The sequence below is a fragment of the Uranotaenia lowii genome, chromosome 1, assembly GCF_029784155.1.
Source record: "Uranotaenia lowii strain MFRU-FL chromosome 1, ASM2978415v1, whole genome shotgun sequence".
NCBI lineage: Eukaryota > Metazoa > Arthropoda > Insecta > Diptera > Culicidae > Uranotaenia > Uranotaenia lowii.
Window position 1 is genome coordinate 74,599,101 of NC_073691.1, and position 19,627 is coordinate 74,618,727.

Sequence of the window (19,627 nt, forward strand, 5' to 3'; positions counted from 1 at the left end):
TATAATTATTTTTATTTTCCTCTATATTCTAGCAACCAGACATCAAATCAAGAGTGAGTTTTTATTTAACATGTAGATATTTCATAAAAGATACTAATCAGAATTCTTTTTTCAGGTGGCGAATGATCAACACTTTGGCACAAAGCTGCCACTCTAGAGCCGGTGTTGTAAAATTTTTAGAAAAAGTTTTTGGAAATAAATACAAACATTATTGAAAAATGGAAGAAAGTAATTGTTTCTTATTGCCCATTATATGCACAGTCAGTATTCAATATTTAATTTTTAATGAAATATAAATTTGATACTAAATACAGCCGGTTGTTTTGAAAGAAATAGCTGGTTTCCAGCAATCTGGATTGCTGATTTTCCAGCAATTTAAATTGCTGGAAACCAGCATCAACGTTTGCTGTTCTTTCCAGCAATTTAAATTGCTGAAAATTTTGCTGGAAAGTCAGCGGGACAAAAACCAGCAAAATTTTGCTGGTTTCCAGCAAAAAAAAATTGCTGTGTAGGTAACGCAAGTTTACATAAAAATGCGGTTTTGAAATTTTAACAGAACTTTATGTTTGTTACGACTTAAACATTTTTTTTTTTAAACTATCTGCTTTTGCTGACGAAAAGTAAAAATGACAAATAAAAATTCAGCAGAGAATCCAAAATTAGTATTCCTTTCCAGTACTATAATTGAATGGAAATCTAATTTAAAAGTTACTGTTTGATAAGAAAAATAAGGGCATGGCGATCACATTCAGGTTACACGTGGTTTAGGCATATTCATGAAAAAAAAAACTTGATTCCTTAATTGATGTTTAGCTAAAGTGGGATGTTAATTTGATAAATTCGAGAAGGAAATAGAACCAGGTCAACCTAAAGGAAATTTTAATTTAGTAACCACTTACAAATACAATGGCTTTTTGATGTTCGAGGTAAATATGGGCCCAAGTTGATGTTCTTCGGTTGGTTGATGGTTTTTTTGTCAAACTGGCCATTTCAGCTTTCAAAGCCTTTAGTATTAGATATGAATTCTAGCGATGAAAAAAAGAAATGATTGCAGAAAGTTGAGAGAGTTGTTGTTTCAATTTTTTTCAGGCAATGGAAAATTAATTTAATTTTTTGAAAAATCACATATTATTCATATGAAAACCCAAGAATTTTATGCGAAAATAAATGAGAAACGTGTTCTAAAAGAAGGTGTTCCTAAAAAAATGTTTGAAAAACACATAGTTTTTCCAAAACTGAAAATACCCATTTTGCCTGGCGTGGCCTGGCAATCTCTGCAGTTAGGTACATGTGATATCAATTATTTGGCTAACAGGATGGAGAAGGATTGAAGACTATACCGATGATATGACAAATCGTGTATCTGATTGTACTTCAAATCTTGACTTACCACATCTGGCGACAAATTGAACAAGAATTATATTCCAACGGTGTGTATTTTCCCTTGACCAGTTAGCATCTCAGGAGACAAGAGCATTGTCAATGATCTTTAGAAACTTCTACCTTCTGCTGGCAGACGCAGAAGGTCAAATATCGTCCTTGAGCTGAGTCCATTAGCTTTGAGATTGAGCACTAAAATAGTGCATCATTTGACAGAACATAGGAACAAAACAGCGCGAACAACTATACGAATTATGAGAGTAAGCCAAGGAGATCTTTCCAGGATACTTTAAAAGTTGTACAGATCAACTTACGCCACGCCAGCTACCGCACTTTGTCTTCTTTCTACGGGACCTTTACGAGGATAGCTTGAATTGAGTGGAAATGTGGAAGTGGAAGTTAAAATCTTAAAAATCGGTATGAAATCGGTATGTTTTGCCAAAAATCGGTAATCGGTATATACCGATTCTTGGTCAAAATTTTGCTCAAAAATCGGTATGAATACCGGAAAATCGGTATGTGTGGCATCGCTGGTAACCAGTCGCAATAAGCTATGAAACTAGGATAGCTTTATTCTAAACAGGTCTACCATTGCTTGGCTAATGCATGTGCAGGCAGCAAAGTATTATACCTTCTATTCAATTCTACCGAAATTGTCTCAAACTATTCCTCCCACACGAGGTGTAGATTTGAAATTTTGCGGTTGCGGTTCATACAAATGCGATTATTTACTTCGCACGGATCAACCGTGCAGGATAACTGCATAGTTCGAGAGAGATCTAAGTCGCAATAAAATGGACTTGCCAAGAAATCCCAAGGTAGCGTTTTTGTAGCTAGGTACCATTGCTTGGCTAAGGCAATTGCAGGCAGCACAATATTAGACCTTACAAATTGAATCCACCCTGCAAATGTATTTTGTACCAACACATCCTCCAACGGACTGGGCTGCCATGATCCAGGATTTGTCTGTAAAATAAGATTTTATAACATTCAAACAGACATTTTTCACAAATTACATGGCACAAATTTACACAGTAACTGCACCCATAGAAGAGGTTGCAGAAATCCAATGCCTATTTAGCACATCTCTGTGCCGATAATGCGCTGAAATGTGCACTGTGCCGAAGATGATATGTTTGAAAAACCGTAACTGGCATAAGGACTCGGCTCCCAACTAAAATGATGCATGACCACTACATTCAAGCAAAACAAGAAAAATATTTTATGGGATTTCGTTCCTATTGGATAATTCATCCCAGAAACAAGAAAATAAAAATATAAAACCACAGCGCCCGTAGGGAGAACCGAACTCAAATCACTAACCAAATGGTCTTGCCAGACCGATATCTTAACCAGTGTACTATTTGAGCTTCATGCAGGAAGAGGGATATTTGGCATAGGCATTCTGCCACCGATCAATCACAAAAGAAACGCACGACAGTGGCTTCCCGGCGTTTGGCCTCCTTTCAAGGTATTCATTTGTCTTTTGACGGAAACGGGAAAGGGAACGGGAGTGGAGGAAACGGGAAACCCATTGAATGAGAACTGCGCTTTGCTTACTGCCTGCTATTACATACACACGCTACATATACACAGCTGCTAAAGCCGGGCAGCTTAGCCGGTGCTTGTTTGCCGGTGAATTGAAGGAATATATTCTTGTTGCTTTTGCTACATACACACGCACAGCTTAGCCGTGGTTGTTTGCCGGCGAATTGAATTGAAGGAATGTTTTTTTTGTTGTTGCTTTTACTGCATACACACGCACAGCTCGGCCGTGGTTGTTTGCCTGTGGATTGAAGGGATTGAATTAGAAGGATGTTTTTGTTGTTGCTTTTGCTACATTCACACGCACAGTGCTCGGTTCGCTGGCTGCCTGGTGTGGCCGGTATTTATTTCCATCCTTCTTCGTCTTGTGATGCGATAGGGAGGGACGTGAAAGCGTTTTTATTTTGTTTCATTCAGACATACGCAATTCGGTTAACTTGGGAGATTAATGCCGGTGGGAGCAAATCGAATCAGCACCGATCGCGTTATCTTCTTGTACCAATGATGCTATGTAATTGACTACACGCCATTGGCACAGAGGCTGAATTTTGGGTGTGCATATATTTAAAGAACATCAACATTTTTAACAGTACTATATGTTTTTCTACGCAATGAGACTGAATAGTAAAGCCTAGTCCACACTAGGAGACGATTCGTCTCGAGACGGTCTCAGCGTCTCCCATTTTCTTCGGGAGACACTGAGACCGTCTCATGTTTCCAACAACAACAACAGACAACAAAGTTTGTCTCACAACAAAAATCGCAGTTCATGTTGCCTAGTGTGGACTAGGCTTAAGACATTTGAGGAGAGGCAGAATCACACTTGCGTTTTGTCAACATGTGTATTCTTATGCATGTGGGAACCCTGGCGAAGGATATCGAAACAAAGCAACGCCACGTTGATGCGTGTAATGCGCATTAGACTGGTTCAGCTCATCTAATCGAGTTTTTTTGCGAGCGATAAAAGTTTATGCAAAAATGTTTTTTTATCGGAAATTGAAGCTTCGTTATTCTAACATTTTATTGTGTGGGTTCAAATTTTTGGGAAATGATGTAGAGTAATCCAACTGAAATTAAACTTTTCGACTTTTTTCATTCAAATTGTAATATGTCAAAAACGACAAAACATCTTTTGTTGAAAATTCACTGAGAATTTATAAAATGCAGCAAACATGAGTCAAGTATTAAAAGTTATATGGTAGAAATCAGAATATAAGCGGGTTGGATTTTGTTGAATTTTGAACGACTATATGTACCAAAAATCATATCTACCGATTTTTTATCCAAACTTGTATTGAGATCCAAACCAGAGACTCATGAACTCTTATTTCAAAGTTTAAATGATCCATTCATCCAAATTCTCTTGTCATTTCATTCATCAACGGGAATTTTTTGCATCGTTTTTTCCATGCATCGTAAAGATTCAATAAAAATCGAGGTTTTCGGTTCAGGAATTGAAATTGTTTCCTCGAGTTGATCCGCATTTAGAGAATTTCTGAAAACTGGAGAAGTTTTAGTTTTAGTTTTCAAGGATCTCTCAGTGACCATTCTGTAGAGCAAAGCGTTTGGTCGTATGTGAGATATTGCAGTTTGAATGCAAGAAGTTTAAAAGTCTAATTTTCAAATAATTGATGTATCTCATGTTTCAAACACTTGGGAAAGGTTTAGTGTCATCACATAATAGATCCAAAAATGATCAAATCATAAAATATGAAATAATTTTGTAGAAACAATGTCATTGGAGTTGAACGTTAGAAATGTGAAAGTTGGAGTTATTCTTGCGTGCACCCAAACGTGAAACCATGCATTATAAGCAATGCTGAATACATTCAAGTAATTTATTAATATAAATAGACTTTTTGCACTTATCTCCCAGCGCATCAAGTTCGTAGCTTCAAAATAAACAAAATAACTGTATTGTGTTGTGATTACTTGGAAATCCATTATGTTCATTCTCTATGAGTCCGACTGTGTTCAGCAAAAAATAGTAAAAATTAACCGGTCTAATTCCAATTCTTGCAAAACGGTTTCCTACACCCACAATTCAGCCTCTGTGCCAATGACGGCATCATTGGTACAAGGCATCATTGGTACAAGAAGATAACGCGACCGGTGCTGATTCAATTTGCTCCCACCGGCATTAACCTCCCAAGTTAACCGAATTGCGTATGTCTGAAAGAAACAAAATAAAAACGAATTCACGTCCCTTTATATCGCATCACAAGACGAAGAAGGATAGAAATAAATACCGGCCAACACCAGGCAGCCAGCGAACCGAGCACTGTGCGTGTGAATGTAGCAAAAGCAACAACAAAAATATTCCTTCAATTCAATCCGCCGCGCCGGCAAACAACCACGGTAGAGCTGTGTGTGTATGTAGTAAAAGCAACAACAACAACATTGCTTCAATTCAATCTACCGGCAAACAACCACTGGCTAAGCTGCGCATGTGTAGCAAAAGCAACAACAGAAATATTTCTTCCACTGGCCAAGCTGCCCGGCTTTGGCAGCTGTGTATATGTAGCGTGTGTAAGTAATAGCAGGCAGTAAGCAAAGCACAGTTCTCATTCAATGGGTTTCCCGTTCCTTCACTCCCGTTCCCTTTCCCGCTTCCTTCACGAGACAAAGGAATGAATTGAAAGGAGACCAAACGCCGGGAAGCCGCCGTTGTGCGTTTTTTTTGTGATTGATCGGTGACATAAAGCCTAAGACAAATATCCCTCATCCTGCATGGAGTTCGAATAGTGCACTGGTTAAGGTGTCGGACTGGCATGACGATAAATTTGGTAACTTGAGTTCGATTCTCTCACTACGGCGCTGTGATTTTAATTTTTATTTTCTTGTTTCTGGGATGAATTATCCAATAGGAAAGAAATCCCATAAAATATTTTTCTTGTTTTGCTTGAATGTAGTGGTCATTATTTTGGTTGAGAGCCGAGTCCTTATGCCAGTTACGGTTTTTCAAACATACCGTCTTCGGCACAGTGCACATTTCAGCGCATTATCGGCACAGAGATATGCTAAATAGGCATTGGATTTTTGCAACCTCTTCTATGGGTGTATTCCTGTCGCAAAATTACGACGAATTATGGGGCCCGAGCGATTCGATTTCAATCGAATATTGACAAATTTATATAGTTCAGATTAGTTTGAAATCATTTTTCAAATTTTATTTCAACACTTTTCTATCGAATTTTATGATTTTGATCGTTATATGCATTGACACGAAGCGATAAAACAAAGAAACACGTTGGGGGGATCACTAAGTTCGTTTTACAATATGGCGGGGTGCGTCAATAATTCAATTCACTTCGCGATTTCAATGTCAAATAAATTAAGAAATAGTGTTAAAAGTGACAAATTTGTGATAGAAAATAAATTCACAAGCTTAAGTTTATCATGTGAAGTAGCCAATTGAAGTGGAAAGTGATTTTTCGGCTCTAAAACATGCATTCTTGAATTGCGACGAATCAGAGGGATACGACGGAGGAGGGTACACCTACCCTATTCTGTAAACGATATATTACAAAATTTAAAAAAAAAATGCATTTGAAGAATTTTCCAAGAATTCATAGCCTTTAGTTGTAGAGCGTAATTTTCCTCCCAGATCCGTGGATACCACTGGCTGAACTTGAGACACGCGACTCACCGAACATCGGCTAACTGACGACCCCTCACGGTACGACAGCTCAGCCGTTGTGTGTATGCTTGTAATGAGGATAATAGAGATAGATGATCAACTCAGAATGGCCTATCGATCAAGTAAGTCTCGCGCTCACAATTATCGGCTACACAACTCCCCTTTACAGAAAAATGCAAAAAAATAATGTTTGGGGTTCGAAATTTTTAACTAAGAATATGCAAACACACTCATATTTAATTTATTTATCTCAAACTTTTATCGAACCATTTTTCTGAACGTGGTTTCCTTCTCGTTTTGTGCTTAAATATTTATGTCAATAATATTTCTCCATAAGTAAGACACACCACCATAAACTTAAAAAAAAAACATAAGATGGAAGTTTGATAGTCGAACGGCATACTATTCAGGCAGTTCATGGCATAAGAAATTTCCAAAGATTGAATGGGAAACATGCGACCTATCTCATCAAATATCTTTAGCTAGCTGATGACTGTTCACGGCACGACAGCTCAGCCGTCATGTTCAGTGATGCCAACCTTCCAGATTTTGACTGGAACTTCCATACTTTTTGGCCTTCTGCCAAACAAACCCAGAAATTACTCAACAAATATCTAGAAAAAAAATATAATTTTTTCAATTCAAGTATTTTAAGCTTCCAAAAAACCTTTCATGATTATTTTTATAAAACTTTATAAAATTTGTTTTTTTTTTTGTTTTGTTTGCCAAATAATGTGAATAAATCCGGGCAAAACCCGGGCATTTTTCAATTAAATCCAGGCAACCGAGCCGGGACAAGGGCATGGAATCCAACAAAGCGCCTGGAATCGATTGCATTCCTGCTGAAATGCTCAAAGCCGACCCTGCCTTGTCAGCACAAATGTTGCACCGTCTTTTCGCTGACATTTGGGATACTGCAACATTCCCGGCCGACTGGATGCGGGGTATCCTCGTAAAGGTCCCAAAGAAAGGAGACCTAACAGAGTGCGGTAACTGGCGTGGCATAACTTTGATCTGTACAACCCTTAAAGTGCTCTGCAAAGTGATCCTGAACATGATCCAGCAGAAAATCGACGCTACACTCCCACGGCAACAAGCTGGATTCCGATCCGGACGATCATGTGTGGACCACATCACAACGCTACGAATAATACTGGAACAAATCAACGAATTCCAGGACTCTCTTCTGCTGGTGTTCGTTGATTTCGAAAAAGCATTTGACCGACTGAACCACGAAAACATCTGGGCTGCTCTTAGACGACGAGGGGCCCCAGAGAAACTAGTCCATCTCATCGAAGCACAGTACGAGGCATTTTCGTGCAAGGTCTTGCACGACGGTGTCTTGTCCCAACCAATCCCAGTAACTGCTGGAGTGAGACAAGGATGTATTTTGTCACCGCTGCTTTTTCTCATCGTAATGGATGAGATCTTGACTGGATCGATTGACTGTAGACCAAACCGAGGATTACCGTGGAATCCTTCAACCATGGAGCAACTGAACGACCTTGACCTGGCAGACGATATTGTTTTGCTCGCCCAAACACAACAAGACATGCAGAGCAAACTCGACGACCTCACCGAAAGCTCCAAGGCAGCAGGTCTCAAAATCAATGTCGGAAAGACCAAGTCGATGGAAATCAATACAGAAAATCGTTCCAATTTCGTGGTAGCTGGACAACAGGTTGAGACAGTGGAGTGCTTCCAGTATCTTGGTAGCCAGATTACGCCTGATGGTGGTACCAAGAAGGACATCGAAACCCGGATCAGAAAAGCCCGATTTGCGTTCGCGAATCTCCGAAACATCTGGCGCTCACGCCAGATCTCTCTACGAACTAAGATCCGAATCTTCAACTCAAACTTCAATTCCGTATTGCTGTACGGGTGTGAAACTTGGTGCACATATGCGGTGACGACGCGAAAACTGCAAGTTTTTGTGAATCGCTGCCTGCGGAACATCATCCGCGCTTGGTGGCCTGGCAACTGGATCTCAAACGTTGAACTTCATCGCCGGTGTCCTCAAACGGCGCTAGAAATCGAGATTCGGGAACGTAAGTGGAGATGGATTGGGCACACGCTGCGAAGAGATGAAAACGAGATTTGCAGAGAGGCGCTTGACTGGAATCCAGATGGGCATCGAAGAAGAGGCAGGCCCAAAAGCTCGTGGCGGCGAAGTGTAGCCGCTGAAATCCGCACAGTTGACGAGAACCTTGGCTGGCAGCAAGTGAAGACGCTGGCTCCGGATCGCCAGCAGTGGAGATCTTTTATCTCAGCCCTATGCGCCGGTCAATCGGCGCTGGACCCTTAGGTAGGTTAGGTAACCGAGCCGGGCCGGACTATTCCCAAATTTTGTATTAAATATCCGGGCAAACTCGGATAAAACCGGGCATTCTGGTAACCTTACATATAATCCACAATAAAGATCATAATTCCGATTACAAATGCAAATTCAGACTTAGAATTCAGATCCATATTCAGTATTCGTTTTCAGATGCAGAATTCAGGTTTAGTATGCAGATTAATAATGGAGAGTGTTAATCTTTTTTCTGATTATGAATCCAGAACTCATCACTTATTATTTAGAATTCGATACTTCCATTTAACTCAGATTCAAAAATTTGTCTTTAGTTTCAGATTGGGAATAATAAATTCAGTTAAAACATATGAAATAAATTAAGCAAAAGAGTTCTGATTAGTAATAGCTTCAAAAATCGGTTTCAAATGATGTTCTTCAATTTAACTTATTTAGTGTAGATTTTTATAAATTTTATTAAATCGAAATATCTTAACATGCATATGGAAAAATATAATGTACCAATTTTAAAAACGATTGAAAGAAAATAACGTTTGTAGAAATTAATTTAAAAAAATCCTCAAGAATTTCATAAATTTTTAACTCAAATTTGTACCAAGCATGTCAGAGATCATTTTTTCAAATTCAAGTTCATATGTCCAAAATATTATGGATATGTCCAAAATACAGGGTCCGGCAATTGAAGTGCTTAATTGGAACTAAAAAATAATTTGATCAAAACAAAAACTTTTTCTTTCAAATTTAATAGGATTTACATCCATATCAAAACAGATCATATTTTCAAAATCCATTGGCGCCTTTCGATTTTTGGACCTTGAGCTTTACCACTCGCTGCAGAAGCTCAATTCACATATTCTAAAATGCCCGCAGGTGGTTTTTGTGGTATTTTATCCAAAGATTCAACTAGGTGGCGCTTCAAAACTTCCAACCCGTCATGTTTTATAGAGTAGACTTTGGGCATCTGTAAACCCTAGACAGCCAAGTCCATAGAGTTTAGGTCCGGCGAACTCCCCGACCACTCCGTACTCGAAATTAACCCTCGAAAAAGAAAATTTGCCCACAAAAATTGGGACCTCTTTCCTTCATGAGCCAATGCGAAGTTCTGCTGAAAAACCACCAACCAAAACCAAAATTGGGAGGTGTCCACAGCTCGAGGACATGCCGTAGAACTATTTTCGATACGTAAATTGATTGACCTCTGCAGGGTGTTCGGTTGATCTTCACCAGGAAAGTACGGGCGATTCCGACCCAGACCTTTAATAGGTCAGATTTCTGTCGTCTTGTGGCCTTTAATACGTTTGCATAGGTTTGTGAGCTTTCTAGCAACCAAAATCTGTAGTTCTGTTTTTTCACGAACCGCTGTACGGCGACGAATTCATCGGCACGATATGCTCCAAATTTTTCATGCGCGGACCGCGTAAGCTGCGCCTTCGCACTTTCTACCCGCTCTTGCTTCTGTTCAAACGAAAGGTCTTGAAATCTTAGGATCTTCCAAGATTCGACGGCGATTTTGATCCGGTGTATTAAAATCTATCGCCAATTTAGTGTTAGTACGTAAAGAAATTCTGTCAGGGTGCATCTCGATGATCTTCACCATGGTAGGTGTCGCCACTGATAGCTTGACGATCCCTACCATACTATACTTGGGTACTTCTGATCTCCAGGTAACTTCCAAGTGCGAGCCAAAATATAAAAAAAAAATACATACATTATTTGGACAAATCACGAAATATGTCTTTCTACCGTTTCACAGCCTGGAACTAGGCAATCAAAGCACTACGTTAAGGTTCGAGGACTATTTTTACAAAAAAAAAAAAACACTTGATTACAAAATTAACAAAAATATCCTCCGACATCTAAGACATAATATTAACAAGGTGACAAGGTGTCATCTAACTCGGTTTCGTATACTTCGTAATATTCACTCCTAAAGTTATGTAGCAGTTCAATTGCCGGACCCTGTATTATGAGTGTCGAAGAGGGATGTTGTCAAATCCGTTACTATTTCGATATTCTAGGAGTAGTTTTCATTTTTTTTAAACACTGCTAAACAATGACATTTATTTATGAGGATTCACTATTCATTGATGGAAACTTTTAGATAAGAATCGACATCGAGGTTTAATTAGCCGCTAGCTTTTTAGTTAAAACGCTGCGCAAGCCTTTTTTTAAATTTCTACACTAAAACAATATTGCAAGTATGCTTAAATTAAAATCAAAAACAAAAACTATAAAATTATTTACAATCAATCGTTGAATGTTTCAAAATGTAGAATTTCCAGTAAAGATTTCAGTTAATCGTGGTTTTGTGAATTGACAGAATTTGATTCCTAATAAGCCTCTTCTTGCGTCAAAAATTTTGCCAGAATTTTTTCAGCATGTTCCAGGCAATTTTATCTGAAACCCTGGCATAATCCGGGCATTTGATTAAAAAAATTATGATCAAAAATTCGCGCAATATCCGGGCAAATTTTGTCAAAACCCAGGAATTACTAAAAAAATAATCAAAACCGATCGACAGCATTTAAATCGTATTTATAACGTCTTCAGAGATGTTAGGAACAAAGTTCAGAAGACCATACTCGTTGACGGTTGAATGTTAATTACATTATTTAAAAATATTATATGTTACAATTTTCCTGCTGGAGACACTTGAAGCTAACTCATTTATTTATTCTTTATGTATTCGATCACCAATCAGCGATATCTGTTTTTTACACTCTCATTTGGCACTGTTAGAGATATTAGGCATTCACTGTACATTATCCATTCATCTGATTGTAACGCTTATGCTCTGATTTGAATGTATTCCTAAGACAATAAACTAATTCTCATCGTGAAGTCAATACGATAGCACGTCATTGTGCTTGGTCCGAAACTCCAATACTTAACATGGCGCAGTCGTTACCCAGTGATAAAAGCTAAAAATTCATCATCTCCGAGTTCTGTTGAAGCAGCGCTATAAGTAGAAAATTTTATCGCTCATCAAAAAGCGCGAATTAGAACATTACGGAAATTTGGACAAGATCGTGGAACATTGTTATCTCTGCTAGGGCCACCACTCGTGCCTGCAGTTTCAATCAGGATGGACAGTTTCAAGCGACCTGATGCCTTGGACTTATCTGGAAATGTAGCTGAGCACTGGAAACGGTTTAAACATCAACTGATTTTTTTCATGATAGCGATCGGCTATGATGAACAATGTGACAAAGTTAAGATCGCTACCTTACTTAACCTAATCGGTGATGACGCATTAAATGTCTATAAGGGTATATACGGGCGATAGTATTGGCGAAAAATTGGCCTCAGCCATAACCTCAAACTTTGATGAGCTGACGGCCTCACCAGTGATGCTAGGTGCGTTACTAAAATCAGTATTTGTTTTTTTTTTAAACTAATTATAATATTTCTGAATTGATTAAATTTTTTAACAACCATCAGCTAAACGTTTGAATTTATTACGGGGCGTCTCTGATAAAATAGATGAAGATAAGCCATCTTCCGCTAATGAATTTTCAAGGTAAATTTAATACATCTGAAATATATTTTCATGTGCTGCTCGGTAAAGTAAAAAGAGTTGTTTCCAACTTCTAAACGAATGCAAAATCATTCACTGTTACAAAAAAAGTAAATTAATGAAAGCCACGTCTATGTAGACTATGAAAATCTCTCTGATTATTTATAATATTTTCACATGATTCGCTACATCGTTTAAGTGTGCGATACAGACAGTTGTTATTCAGTTCAGATAAATGTTGCGTTTAATTTCATATTCTAATAGAAATCTACGGGAAAGTTGCAAATTCTCAGTACTCATGAAAACGTTTTTCAATAAAAATTCAATTTAAAAATATAATCATTTTCCAAATATCAATGCACTTGGCAGCCCTGAACACCCAAAAAAATCAAAACACGAGCATCTGTGTGTCGCTTTTCCACATGGCGAATTTGTCGATATTAGTACCGCAAAATCGCGTTTATCGTGCGCCCTTCTCAAAAATTGATTCTGTTCTCCCATGGTTTGAGGTTAGGGCTGAGGCCTCCTGCTAAGATGGTGTTCGTGTAAATCTGTCAATATATCCTAATAACACCTTCGTCTTCGAACCTGAATCCGACAAAGCCAAATTTTGCAAAAGTATTGGCGAAATTTGAGCGTTACTGTAATCCCAGGAGCAATGAAATATACTCTCGGTGGAGATTTTTCGAGAGGTCTCAAGAAGAGGACGAACCATTCGAGCACTTTCTCACTGATCTACGAACATTGGTGAAGGAGTGCAACTCACTAGAACCCAGTAAGCGCGTCGGGAGAGATTCTTATGAGATACCAACATTAGATCGCTTGGCATCTTCACTTTGTGGTATGCAGTTTTATACGGTTCTAGATTTGAAAGAGGGATTTTACCATATTGAGTTAGATCAGCAATCGAGTAACTTGTGTGCATTCAGTACACCTTTCGGTATTTACCAATTTTTGCGCCTTCCCTTTGGCTTGAACGTTGCGGCGGAGCTTTTTCAAAAATGGAACGAGCTATATTTTGGAGACATAAATGGTGTTGTCATCTACATCGATGACATTTTGATAGTGTGGCGCACCAAGGAAGAGCATGGCCGAAGGCTCAACGGAATAACAACAAGAGCAGCACAAGTTAACGCACTTTTTAATCCAAAAAAAGATACAGTTGAGGGTGGAAAAAGTTCGATATCTGGGTCGCATATTGTCTAGCCAAGGAGCCTGATCCGGACCGAATTAAAGCGATAGCAGAAATTAAACAGCCTCAAACTGTGAAAGCTTTGAAAAGATTTTTGGGAACTGTTAATTACCTTCGAAAGTTTTTGCCGAAGATGTGACTCAACCTGTGCCCTGTGCACACTGTAGCTGTCAATCGTCTGAAAGAAATGATCACTCAATTTCCAGTTTTGAGTATCTTTGATCATCAGAAACCCATAATGGTCCAGGCGGATGCCTTGGTGCGTGTTTAATTCAGGAAGGGAAGCCGGTAGCATATTGCTCTAGGAGCCTATCATCGAGTCAGCAAAATTATGCTCAGGTGGAAAAGGAGTTTTTGGCGATTCTTTTTGCATGCGAAAAGTTCCATCATTACATCTACGGGCGAGCAGTGATGATACAAACAAACTATAAACCTTTGATGGCAATAATGCGAAAGCCGGTCTCGATGATTCATGCTTCCAGGCTGCAGGGTACAATTTACATCTTGAATATGTTCCAGGTAAATTTATGCATATGGCTGACTTTCTTTCCAGAGCATACCTCATATCTGATGAACATGCATACAGATTAGATGACGTCGTTCACACCATTAACGTCTCTGAACGCAAACTCGTAGAATTCCAGCAAGCTACCCAAAACGATCACACTCTTGCGTATTTGGTGCAGCTTTACCGGGAGGGATGGCCGTAGGATAAATCTAAGTTGCCTGAGGAGTTTCGTTGTTATTGGAAGCTGAAAGATAACCTTTATGAAGACAACGGTTTGTTATTCTTCGAAGATCGTACTTTTGTACCTAAGACCCTACAATCTGAGATGTTGGACCTGCTTTATGAAAACCATGGTGGAATAGTCAAGACGAAAAAACGAGCGGCAAGCATATTCTTCTGGCCCGGACTTCATCAAGATACTGATGATAAAATTACGAGATGCTCGGTAAGTCAAAGGTTTCAAAAGTCAAATGGGAAGGAACCTCTTATTCCTGATCCTATTCCGGAACGATGCTTTGAACGTGTTGGCTGTGATTTTTTCGAATTTGGAGGAAAAATTTTTCTAATACCTACTGGCCGATTACTTTTCGTAATGTATTCATGTCACCGAAACTAAAGGAAAATCATCGAAGGAGGTCTGCGAAACATTTAAACGAGCTTCGCTATTTTCGGAATACCCCGTAAAATTGTTTGTTATAATGTTCCTTCCAACTCCGCAGCTGTAAGAGAGTTTTGCAAGAAATGGAATACGGAAATCGTTAATAGCAGCCCAAACTTCCCTCAATCGAATGGGTTTAGCGAAAGGTGTGTTCAAACGATCAAAACGATGATGAGAAAATGCGAAGACGCTAGGGTAAATTTCTACTACACTTTGTTGGTGTACAATAATACTCCAGCTGCAAATCTCGATGTGTCGCCAGCGGAAATTGCGATGGAAAGGAAGCTTCGAACAAAAGTGCCAGTTGCAGAAACCACCTTGAAAGGAGTAAAAGACGAAAGTAACAGGCCAGTTCAAATAAGATATTTCTAGTTGAGGGTTTTGATACGCTTGTTGGTTCATAATTAATAAAAATAATTACTAAGAACTAAGGAACTAAGATAAAAAAAAACATCGTAGTCCGATTCGGGATTCAGATTTTGAACTCATGTTCAAAAGGCTGAATTCAGTTCCAGAATTCGAATAAAAAAAACAGATTCAGGTTTAGCTCAAAGTTAAATTTCATTATCAATGTGAGAATTTCATCAAGGATTTGAATTGCAGGAGATCGCAGTTTCACAGTTTTAATTCTTCAAAATTGAAATTTTAGTATTCAATAGTACATATTTAATCATATTCAATTTGGAAACACAAATCATCAGAAACTTGAAATGTATAGTGCAATTTGGATTCATTTTTTTCAATTTTGTTCTTAATTTTATTTCATAATATTAACAGAATTCTTATTATAAAATAAGAACTTATACTTTATCCACTGCTTTATCTTCAAGCGCAAAATAAAATGTATATTGGATTGGTTTTCATACGGCAAATTAAAGACATTCGTACATCGTTAAGCGGATTGAAGCTTTACAGATAGAATAAATTATTCAAAACTGCTAAGTTAATAAAAACAAAGTTTCTAACTAAAATTTTAAATTTAAATCGAGTTTACAAGAGTAGAAAATTAATCTTATTTGAACCGCTCACTTAATCTCTTACTTTTATTTCTAAATATTTTGTGGTTCAATGGCATCAGGTTAATATTTGCTAATTTAAGTAGATACGAAAAGTTTTTCTCTAAAAATAAACATTGAAATCCATTACTATTTTTTTAAATTTTTTTTGAAAATAAATGCATTTCCTGGAGTTGATTTTGAATGTTAGGATTTTTTAATGAATACCAAACTATAAAAGTAATATAACTCAAATCTAAATAATAATACAGAACCTAAACATTATTTTATACTCTTGAAGTATGAATTGTTCAAGCAAAACTGATATGAAAAAAAAATTGTTTCAAAAATAGGTTTTAATACAGTAAATATAGGGTGTGGGATATTGCTGATCTGCATATATTTGCGTCAATGAGCTGGCAAGATTAAATACCTATATATTTTTTGCAAAATCCAACAAAAAAATAAAATAAGTAACCACTAAATTCCGAAATATTGTTCATTTTAATAAAATTCTGATAAACGTCGCTGATGAACTGACAGCTGAATACAGATTTCCGACATTCTAGTGCTTCATATACCTTTGTCCGAATTCAGTCGGAAATCATTTTTCGAGATTTTTTCTGGTCGGATTACGCGTGAATAACCTAGAATTTTTGGAATCACTGAAAATTTTCAACTAGAAAAATTTCGAGCTGGCGCCATAATATAGATACAAACCTAATGTGAATTCGAAGTCCTTTCGATAACAATTTGAGCTTATAATCGAATCGATAAGAATCAATCCCATTAGAAACAAACAAATCCCAGACCTATCATTTGTCTTCATCATTGTCCGAAGTTTAACCAATTCTTGACGGTGATTTCCCCTTCGAGCATCGGAAATGAATTGCACCCGGAGGCATCTCAACCAAATCGATAGTTTGATAGGAGGACAGCCAATCTTGAAACTCATTTGGCAAACAGAGAGGATTGTTTACGATCTTTCAAGTACCTACTAGAGTCTGAACCGATATCGATAGGATTTATGCAATCATCTTCGCTCGGATGTTAAACAAATTGATGAAATTGCTATCCCGAACTTAAAAATGAAACAAATATTTGTCGAGTGACCTTTCGAAAATAGTTTAAAATTAACTCTATAAAAAAATTCTATTTGAATAAACTTTCTAGAAGGATCCTTAAACAAATACGACGAAAAAGCCGTTGAAAAGTTTACCACCATCAAACTATTAACAATCAATTTTCTCCCAAACCGGTGAGAAACTTTTTTGTAATAATAAAAAAAAAGTTCACTCAGTTTTCACTCGAACCTGAGGTAGCAAAATGAAACTGTTGAAAATTATCACCGCTATAAATTTTGATGGACTAGGAGCACCGGACATAAAATAGGGAGGACGTCCCGTTTAAAAAATACCGTCAACTGGGGCAACATGCAACAATTTTCAACTTCAATGGCTTCTAAAAAACTTATGTTCACAGTTAATCCTACCTCTTTTGCATCAAAAGTTTTAAGGATGCTGGGATATCAAATTGGCGTAGTAAGAAAAAATAAAGGTTTCTTCAGTTATTTTTAATTTTCTAAAAACATGCGATTTTCACCCTCCTTAGAAAATGGGGTAACTTGCAACAAACTTTGTTTTTAATGAAACATCTTATGAACACGTACAAAAATTTATTGTTTTTAATATATTGGCGATGCCTTAAAGACCATTACGCATGACAATACCAATTGCAGTAGTTTTTGGGTCTGTTAAAACTAATTTTCACATTTTTTCTGAAAATAAGGATGCTGCATACATTTAGGGGTTAAATAATACTACGAAAAATTCTAAAAGCTGAAATAATAAAAATAAATGTTTGGATGAATGAAATTTCAATGTTTACAAACGCGTGATGCAAAACATTCATATTCCAACACATGGAAAAGAGATTTACAAGGTATTTCTTTGATTTGCATTTTGTTGCATTTAACCCCAGACACCTAACTGAATTTTAAAAATATTCATTTAAAAAAATTGGGTGATTGTTCGAAAAATATTTTTACACCAACAATGTTGGTATAACATGAGGAAACCTGTAAAAAGTTTGTAGGTAATTTTATCAAGCCGATCCGTCATACTGGGTAAAGTTTTTTTCGGCATCAAAAAATGTTAAAATTTGTACATTTATTGCTCGATTTTTCAAATTTTACATAAAAATAAAAAACTTAAGACAACTAGCTTAAGATGCGAGAAATTATGTCATCATCATTTTGTTATCATTAAAAGATAACTTTATTACAATACATTAAATTAAAAATTGATTCAATGTAGTGTCATATAAATGTTGCATCGAACCCCGCTGTTGCATGATGCCCCGTTTGACGGTATCCAAAAGGTCGGCTAAGAGCTGCTTGGCTGATGGTCGTCGTGGGATTGAAAGGATTGTCGGTGCTCTTTTTTTGCTTATTTTAAAGGTAGAATAAAACTTTTCAGCATTTTTGATGGGCACCGGTCACTAACCAAATAGTTTGGGAAAATGAGTTTTTTTTTTGTTCGAAACTTTACAACTCACAACTTTTTCCCGTTCAGGTTGAATGCTGCGAAAGTTAGTGCTCTACGAATTTATTGCTATTTTTTGGACCGGCAAATCGTAGTCTAAAAATAGACATTAGTTTGAAATGTTTTATCTGGTATTTTGATAAAATTGAATTATTTTTTTTAAGCCTAGTGGGACTGTTAAGCGAATGTATTTCGAATGTTTTTTTTTTTTTTAAATATAATTCGTGAACGCCAACTAGAGCTGATTTCTTTTAGAGACTTTTAAGTCTATCTGGTAACGTTATTGTATGGTTGCCTACATTCAGGCGTTAATATCAAGTAATGTTTTTTAATGCTGTTTGTTTCACGAGCATACGCGAGTGTAAAATGAGGAGTCTTGATTGCGAAAACTTGAAAATCAATAGGTGAAATCAATGCAAAGATATTAGAGTTTCACAATCTACAAACTTTTACTCGGATAATTCCCAAATAAAGATGTTAATTAGTTCGATCGAGTGATAAAATGTTTCAATTACAACCACTAAACAATTGATATTTTTTAATATGAAGGAAATTTTGGCAAGAAAACTATTTTAACTGAACTGCCTTGAAAACCCATTATCGTTAAAATAATAACATCACAGTGAGAATCAATCGAGCTTCGCCTAATAAACCATTTTTTCCCTTCTCTATCTTTCCAGACAATTACTAGCTCCTAATATTATACAAAAACACTATCTCCAGAGCGGGTTCGCGCAGGATTCACATCGAGTAAGTACAAACATGGAAAATTCACACATTGTATGTACCCAACCATCATTTGTCGCCGCAGCAGTGAATAGAGAAAAACGTCCTCCTGTTGGAAAAAAAACCTTAGGAAATGATGAAAAATAAGCATCATTTCCCGAACCATTTCCGCCAACCGACCTGGCTCATCGCTGCTGTTCCAAAGAGAACAAATTGCTTTCCGTGTTCCAGCCAATTTCCCAAACACCAAACACCTACCCCATAAATCATATCTAAATTGGGTGTTTGGCGAAGGAATCGTGCGAGGACAAATGAGGCGATGGAAAAGGAAAATATTATATGTGACCCCCTTCCCACCATTTTATTTTCATTCTTTTTAAGCTCCGGGTACGAAGGCGAGGTGAACTTTTTCGTACGCGTGTGGCACCAAATTGAAATACAAACTGGCTCGGTTCCGTTTGAGAACTACGCATAAGCACGCAAACCCGACGAGTCATGCACACAAACGGGGAACTCGTTGACAAATAAACCATTTTGCGCCTTTTAAACAGATTTGCATTATGTACGGTTAATCGAAACAGGACAAATTGTTCGATGAAAGATCAAATCGAT

At 37.3% G+C, this 19,627-nt stretch overlaps 1 protein-coding gene across 10 annotated transcripts in view; it reads left to right on the forward strand.

The window, feature by feature from the left end:
• LOC129739173 (disintegrin and metalloproteinase domain-containing protein unc-71) overlaps positions 1-19,627 on the forward strand; it is a 1,315,240-nt gene that overhangs the window by 849,188 nt on the left and 446,425 nt on the right. For all 10 annotated transcript variants that reach the window (XM_055730592.1, XM_055730589.1, XM_055730594.1 and 7 more), the window contains one exon: positions 18,970-19,039. In XM_055730592.1, the coding sequence (XP_055586567.1) occupies positions 18,970-19,039 (70 nt within the window). The remainder of the gene's footprint in view (positions 1-18,969; positions 19,040-19,627) is intronic.